At 43.2% G+C, this 8,192-nt stretch overlaps 1 protein-coding gene across 1 annotated transcript; it reads left to right on the forward strand.

The window, feature by feature from the left end:
* The first annotated feature begins 2,639 nt into the window (after positions 1 to 2,639).
* LOC148815440 (fish-egg lectin-like) lies at positions 2,640 to 4,041 on the forward strand. Its single transcript, XM_088905440.1, has 4 exons — positions 2,640 to 2,688; positions 3,047 to 3,292; positions 3,470 to 3,812; positions 3,900 to 4,041. The coding sequence occupies exons 1-4, from the start codon at positions 2,640 to 2,642 to the stop codon at positions 4,039 to 4,041; spliced, it is 780 nt and encodes a 259-aa protein (XP_088761566.1).
* The last annotated feature ends 4,151 nt before the right edge of the window (positions 4,042 to 8,192 follow it).

The raw sequence follows: 8,192 nt of genomic DNA on the forward strand, positions 1-8,192 counted from the left end.
GATGTCAAGGAGGAGCTGAGTCTGAGGATGTCCAGGAGGAGCTGAGTCTGAGGATGTCCAGGAGGCGCCCCGAGGAAGCCCTGTGCTGTCTGTTTTACCTGGAGGAACTACGGTCGTTTATTGGTTGAACGTTCTGTGGGCATTCGAGACCCACGTGGGGTTAACCTGCCCTACCAGTTCCTGATTGGCTGAGGATGGGTAACAATGCACTCTGACCTTAGGGTTGTAAACAACTTTGAATAAGACTGTCCCAGACAGTAAGGCGCAAGAGATGACCATTTATTAGGGTTGCTAGAGAATCTCAGCTTTGGGAGTTGTTCCTTATCAGGACACTCTATCGGCTAGAAAAACACCTTAAATGTGAACCAGCTGGAATGGCCTCTCTGTATCCAGCACCACTGAGATGAAGGAGAGAGGGACTGGCAAGGTAGCAGCAAACTTAATTCCTGTATTTTAATAAGCCTTGCCGCTACAGTGGGATGTTTCAAGAGTGGGCAGGAGGAAGAGTGCAGTGGAAGAGGTTAGCAGCTTTGTGGAGTGGTGTGGGGAGAACCACCTGCAATTGAATGTAACAAAGACGAAGGAACTGGTGGTAGATTTCAGGAGGAAAAGCGTCAAACATATTCCTGTCTACATCCATGGGAGTGGCATGGAGATGGTGGACTCGTACAAGTACCTGGGAGTGCACATCGACAATAGACTGGAATGGTCTAAGAACATCGAGGCCATCTACAAGAAGGGTCAGAGCCAACTTTACTTCTTGAGGAGGCTCAGGTCCTTCAATGTGTGTAGTAAGATGCTACATATGTTCTATCAGTTGGTGGTGGCGAGCGCCATTTTCTACGCAGTGGTATGCTGGGGCTCTGGGATTAGAGCAGGGGATTCTAACAGGCTGAACAAGCTCATCAGGAGAGCAAGCTCCGTCATTGGGTCTGGCCTGGACCCCCTGGAGCTAGTGGCTGAGAGGAGAATGGTGTCCAAACTAGAGGCCATCATGGCCAACATCTCCCATCCCCTCTATGACATGCTTGTGAGATTGAAGAGCACGTTCTGCAATAGACTGATCGAACCACGGTGCGACAGGGAGCGCTACAGGATGTCATTCTTGCCTTCTCCCATAAGACTGTACAACGCATCCACTGTGTGTCTGGGAAGGGGCAACATTGACAGGGACCTGTTTCTGGACTGTACAGTAAACTGATACAGCTGTTCTTTTTCTTTTTCCCGTTTAAAACCGTTTTTGGGCAATATATGCCAGGGACCCTTGCAATACATTTATATTCATATTTATATTGTGCAATACGACTTTGTTGTGTACTGTTCTTTGTGTGTTCTGGACTGTGAGTAACTCTTCGTAGTGCACTTCTCACTGTACTGATTGTACTGTATGTATTGTATTATTATTATTGTATCATTCGTTACACTGTTGCTGTGTTGTCTGTGTTAAGCTGCTGTTGCACTGCAATTTCTTTCATGGGATCAATAAAGTATCAATCTACTTCCTTTGAATGTCCACACTTTCTCCAACTGCAATTTTTTAATCATTGACATAACTTTTTACATACATGTAAACTACTTTGAAAAGCCAGGATGCCTTTCTAAATTGGTAGCAAAGTGGTCCCTGTCTTGGAATTTTATCAAAGACGAGCCAGGAGAGGTGTTCTCATTCACTCAGTAAGGCATTTATTCATATTGCGCAATAGGGAAAAACAGCAACCACCAGTCTGTGCAGCAAGTGAGAGCTGATTTTCAAAGTAAAATAGGAAAAGGTCCATTATTTTATACACCTAGCTGATGCAACACCTCAATTTGTTTACTTCATTATGGTTGGTTAGTAAAACAAAGACAGGCGAGACAGTAATTTTCCAGTCCTTATAGGTCTTAGCCTTAGGACAGAGAAGACAGCTACGTGCAGTTACGCATCGCCTTTTTGCTGGGACAGAGATAAACATATTCTTAGAACATCCCATGGCCTTGACTCGCTGGGTACAATCACAGTTTGTTCTAAGAATCCAGCTGCTTTTACAACACAGCTCTGCCCGTAAACGGACATATTTAGGATAAAACACTTTTTTTCAGTAACTTTCCATTACATCCCATAGAGAAAATCCGCATGGAAGACATGCAAGCTCCACACAGCAGGAAATTCAGTTGGACATCAACCCCAGGAACTGTGAGGCTACAGTCCTAAAATCCACACCACTGTGCTATCCAAATGGAATATTTCAATCTAGGGCCCAGATATTTTCCTCTAAGTGCTCAGAAAAATTTAATCTTTAATCTGGGACTATTTGTCTCGTTATCTAATTTAGACCACCCCTGACCTGCACTACTGGAGGATGTCCCTGCTGATACTAGTACTAATCCAGCTCGTGACTATCTGAAGCACTGGGCTTCAATTTCAGTTTTTGTCGCCATGATTCCCAAACCCTGAGGATAAGGTCTATGGAAAGAATATAATTAATGATGTCTTCTGTAATTGATACTTGAGTGATTCAATCAGCAGCTCGTTATGGTTCACAATTTAACACCTGGTTAGACAGGTGTGTGTAGGACCTGAAGCCCAGCAGTCTTGAGTATATAAAGGCCACCGGGGGCTGCTTATACTATACATAAGGTTTGTGTGATCATTCATCAACATGGAAGGGAGAAGCTGTGTGTTGTGTTTGCTTGTGGGATTCTTTCTAGGTAAGGTTTGGGTTTATTGCTTTGACTAAAAGGGGCAGCACAAAGGCAGATGGGAGGATTAACTGCATGCTGCTAGTATTTAAGGATTTCAGTATAGTTATTTGATCTTGAGTAGAGATGTTGCCTGAGTGTTAAATCCATGACTTGGATGTTTGTGTGCTCTTGAAATTCTGCAAGCCTTTGATTCTCTGTGCATTGAGCTCTGTTCACTTGTGGCTGTTGCTGATTCATTAATGCCCTATTGGCTTAGTCCCTCAGTGTCAGATGCTTATGATCCCTTAAATGTTGCCTTAATGCTGCCTTAAACCCAGGCTGCTTCCACGTGATCATTGACCCAGTGGTGTCCTCTCCTTCCCAGTGTCTGTAGCTGAAGCCCTGCAGTGTCGGGCTGTGCCTGGCAGTCTGAAGCAGATAGATGCTGGTGCTGGAAGAGTGTGTGGAGTCGACAATGCAGACAACCTGGTCAGCTACCAGGGCAACAGCTGGGTCTCTCTGGCCATGAAGGGGAAACATGTGAGTGTGGGGCCAGCAGGACTCTGGAGTGTGAGTCTCTCAAGCCTTGTGTTCAAGTGGCTTCGGGTAAGGTGGATCCAAGTGCAACCAGGTGAGGCTGCAGCTGATCTATATAGGTTAGAAATGATAGCTTTCATGTTTATCCATGGATAGTGGCTGCTTTCAGCCAGAACATCTTTCACTCCTCAAGTGTTCATGACCTCATACTGAGGAATGAGCACTGCACTACCCCCTGCTGAGAACAGCTGTTTTTTGCTCTCCTCTGCAGGCTCCCTCATCCAGATTGATGCTGGTGGAGACAAGTTTGTGGTTGGTGTCAATGCTGCCAATTCCATCTTCTGCCTGAACAGCGGGCCTGTGCTGCAGTATGCTGGCCAGGGCAACATCCCCTGGATTCCTGTTGTGGGCTCCCTCAAGTACTATTCATGTGGGCCTTTTGGCTGCTGGGGAGTGAACAGGTTGGACCAGATCTTTGTCAAGCTGGATGTGAGTGGGGATTCCTGCAAAGGCTCCGACAGGTGGTACCCCATCCAGGGCTCCCTGTCCCTGGTGGAGGTGGGCTCAGATGGCAGTGTGTATGGGGTGGACAGGAATGGAGTGGTCTTCAAGAGGTGAGCTGGGGGAGGGGTTAATGCACATGGTTGCATGAACGACTGTCCTAATTCTAGGCTGCTCTAACCCTGTTCCTTTTCCTGCAGGGTTGGTATTGATGCCTGTAACCCCTTTGGCAGGAGGTGGTGGGCTCTAAGGGCAGCTGGTGTGGCCAGGCATGTGTCCTATGACCGAGGAATCCTCTGGGTTGTGTGCAAAGATGGCCGAGTCCAGAGGTGCCAGGTCTGAGCAGCCTGGGTGGTCTGGTCCTGAGTGGGAAGTGACAGACATGACTAGGCTGCATGAAGGATTCCGAGTGGAATGAGGCATTAATGCCCGTCTTGTTATTCTGTGCTGCAATAAAAATGCCTGGAAAACCCTGTTCTTCTGTGGTGTCTAATTCATTAACTTCAAATTGGTTAATGAACTTAAAACCAGTCCTCCTGATTTAATGAGGAGGACTACCTGGGATGTCACATAAAGCTCTTATCCCACATGGCCCTTTGCCTGTAATAAGCTAATAATGAAACATATCTAGTCTCTTTCCACAGTAGCTTAGTCCCACTTTTGTGCATGAATGGATTAGCTAAAATGCTACTATGTTTCTGGGGGAGCATCACTGATTGGTCTTTTCCAGTGGCCCTAAACAGGGATGTAAGTTGAGGCTGTGACTGGAGTCTTCAAGGCCTTTCACTCTCTTAACCCTAAACCACTCCAGTGTAATGTTTGTTTCCATAATGTGTTGGTGCAAAGCACTTGGTCTTAACTTTCTATTACATCCCTAACCATGTTGACTGGGTGCTTTCAGTTTTTTTTTTTCACACAGCTGAGTTCATCTTCATGGTTGAATCCTCACCTGAGGTTTAGCTCAAGTTCAGGTGTAATACTTCATTGCTGTAACTAGTTGAGTGGGATGTGGTTTGGTGAACTTGTACAATTTCAAATGCAGTTGCCATCTGAATACCTGCAACACATGCCACAAAAATAACACCTATTAGTACTTTACTGAGTTGTGTGTGTATTTGTAATCATGTGAACCAGTATTGCGTACAATCATCTCAACTGTGACTTTTTTTCAGCTGATTATATTTTTATTTCTGTACTTGTGAGCAGTTTTTCCATTTATCTTTCCTAATGTAAATTTAAACTTTTAAAGTAGGCTGAGTATGTAACAATTGCTGATACAATGTCATTAAGACATTTGTTTTTGCAAAAGATCATTACCAACTGCAACAATATGGTTAGATAGATACTTTATTGATCCCGTGAGGGAAATTGCAGTGCAACAGCAGCTTAACACACACAACACAGCCACAGTGTAACGAATTATATAATAATAGTACAATACAAGAGTTACTCACAGTCCGGACACACAAGAACAAACTAGAACAGAACAGTACACAGAAAATCGTATCACACATATGAATATAAATATAGATGTAACTATAGATATAAATATAAATGTATTGCACAGGTCCCTGGCATATATTGCACAAAAAGTGGTTGTAAATGGGAAAAAGAAAAAGAAAGAGAACAGATGTAGCAGTAGATGCGTTTAGTCCAGAAACAGGTCACTGTCGATGTTGCCTCTGCCAAGACGCAAGGTCGATGCGTTGTACAGTCTAATGGCAGAAGGCAAGAATGACCTCCTGTAGCGCTCCCTGTCGCACCGTGGATGAATCAGTCTATTGCTGAACGTGCTCTTCATTCCTGCAAGCCTGTTATAGAGGGGATGGGAGAAGTTGTCCATGATGGCCTCTAGTTTGGACATCATTCTCCTCTCAGCCACTACCTCCAGGGACATACAGTACATACAGTACTTTTGACCACACGTTGTGCACAGAAGTGACTCCTGTTTCCATACACGAAGGTAAAGGTCATACAGTAGATTTGTTGTTGCCCTTTAGGATTTTCAGTACTTAAATTGGGCCCCTGAACAGTGCAGGACAATCACTTGAACCTGAGAATGTATCTGGTCACTCTTTACGGTTTGGGCTGATTCCAGAGCAAAATCTTTGTTGTAACAGACGGCACATTTGAAATGAAGCATTACTAGTGGTACAGTCTTTATATAGCATCTCCTGATTTAAATGTTACTTAACTATATATCCTAACATTTGCTTTATAATTTTTCCCACATTATCTTATCTCGTTCTAGTCCTACCCGTCTGTGCTCAGCTTTCTGACCACTAGGTGGCACTGCTGCTTGGCTGACTGGCCTCTTGATAGACTTATCAGGGATCTTCAAAAAAGCTTTGATATTTTTAATGAGAAACATGAAAAACAGACAATAGATTAAAAATCCTCAAATTTGCTGCTGCCTTTTTAACAGTTTTCTTGTTAAGTCAAAATTTGTGACAACCATAATCACACAATTAATGGTTGTATAAAACTATCAGGGATATTTAACAAAGCTCTATGTTTTTAAATATATTGAGGAAAAGGGCCCCAGATCTCATGGAATGGCTCCAGATTGCTTGTGCTATAGAGGCAATTTTGTTCAGCCACAATTATTCCAAACGCCAGTGCTGATGGTTAATGTGAACATTGTCTCTGAACAACCAGAGAGTGCTAATTCAGGGTCTGGGGTATATTCTTCCCAAACACCTTTGAGTACCACTGAAATATTTCTACCCAAAGTTTATAGAACTTGGGGCAGAGCCTTCAGAAGATCTGCACCTGTCACATAAAGGAGAAACAGATATATCTTCAATTTAATTTGAGATTTTAGTCAAATTAGTTTTAAAATAATGCAGTTGACCTATGACCTTCTGTTGCAATATCTGGTGTCTAACATTATTAGAGCACCAGTGGATATTGTTCTAACCCTCGTTAGTTCCTGACATCAGGTGTCCTTCCGGAGATTAACAGACAGCTCTGTGTGCCTTGAAAAGCAGGAAACAAACTGTGATATTAGTTGTCTAGAGATGTGAGGTCATTGCACAAGATTGTAGAACAGATCAGCTCTTGTAAATCGATCATAGAACAGCTCAGATTTTCACATTGAGAACATCTTGCTTAACAACGTGTCTGACCTGTAAATAAAAAAGCATGTTTGTGAGAGGTCAACACGGTGGGATATTCTGCCTGAACCTCAGCAGTGAGCTAGTGAAGTCTCTGTTGATCCCATTTGAGAGCTGGTCCACAGTTCTACTGGACTGATGTCAGGAGAAAAGGTCTTGTCTCATCCCAGCAGCTCCCCAAATAAGCTCACAAATATAGAATTGACTGTGGCTTTGAACTGCATATAGAACTGGGGGGTGCTCCCTGATAGTAGGGCATTGCAGTAGTCTAACCTGCTGTTACAAGAACATGTATTAATTTATGTATTAATTTCTCTGTGTCTTGAGTGGAGAGAAACTGCCTTAGTTTTGCAATATTTCTTAACTATAGGAAGCATGTTTTAGATACTGTTTTAACATGAGAGTTAAACGAGAGCCTTGTGTCTACTATGATGCCCAGGTTACGTGCAGAGTCTTGCAGGCAAATTTTTAAATCCTCTGAGTTCAGTGCTGAAGTTATAGTAGTCCTGTCAGTATTGTTGCCTCCAAACAATAGAACCTCAGTTGAGTAACAAAAGGTTTTCACACATCCTAGTCTTTATTTCATTAGTGCAATTAACTAAAGTGATAATAGAAGAGTTGCCATTTGAGTGTCACCAGAATATGAATGAAAGTTAATATTATGTTTTCGTATTTTCCGACCTAGCGGCAGCATGCAAAGAGAGAACCATACTGGTCCCAGCACTGATCTCTGTGGTACCCCAAATTGAACTTGTGACATTGACGAAGCAGTACAATTATTAGACATTTGAACATAGTGAAAACGCCGAGTTAAATATGAAGTAAACCAATTAAGGATGTTTCCACATAAGCCAACCTCAGACTCAAGCCTGTGTATCAAAAGTTTGAGACAGGCCTGTAGTTGTTAAGAACTTGTCGGTCCAAATTTAGCTTCTTAAGGAGCAGTCTAACAACCGCTACCTTAAATTGATCAGGTACAACGCCTGATGCGAGGGACATGTTCATCATACTAATTATAGGTCCTGCCAGTACTTCGAGGGAATCTTTGACTAGCTGAGTGGGGATGGGATCTACCGGGGGGTCTGTACACTAAAAGAATGTATGTAGATGATTCAGGAGCTATTTTAAGGAGCATTGCTTCAAATGTGTGAAAGTCATTAAATAGTTTTTAATTCATTTCTTAGAGACTCACTGAAGATGACTGCTAGGCCACCTCCATGCCCTGAGCAACAAGCTTTCTACAAAAACGTTTCGCCATTAGGTGAGACTTCAACTACAGGAATAGTGTCAGTGGGTCAAAGCCAGGTTTCCGTTAGTAGGCACAGGTCAGAGTTGGTGTCAAGCACCATATCATTAACCAGAACTGATTTGTTGCCT

The sequence above is a fragment of the Atractosteus spatula genome, chromosome 25 (genome assembly GCF_055471065.1).
Source record: "Atractosteus spatula isolate fAtrSpa1 chromosome 25, fAtrSpa1.hap1, whole genome shotgun sequence".
Classification (NCBI taxonomy): Eukaryota; Metazoa; Chordata; class Actinopteri; order Semionotiformes; family Lepisosteidae; genus Atractosteus; species Atractosteus spatula.

What these genes read in the sequence shown, in the direction of transcription:
- LOC148815440 (XM_088905440.1), top strand. Translation starts at nt 2,640, where the DNA reads ATGGAAGGGAGAAGCTGTGTGTTGTGTTTGCTTGTGGGATTCTTTCTA. An exon ending in GTGGATCCAAGTGCAACCAG is followed by an intron (nt 3,293 to 3,469) that starts GTGAGGCTGCAG and finishes TCTCCTCTGCAG; the next exon opens with GCTCCCTCATCCAGATTGAT. An exon ending in AATGGAGTGGTCTTCAAGAG is followed by an intron (nt 3,813 to 3,899) that starts GTGAGCTGGGGG and finishes CTTTTCCTGCAG; the next exon opens with GGTTGGTATTGATGCCTGTA.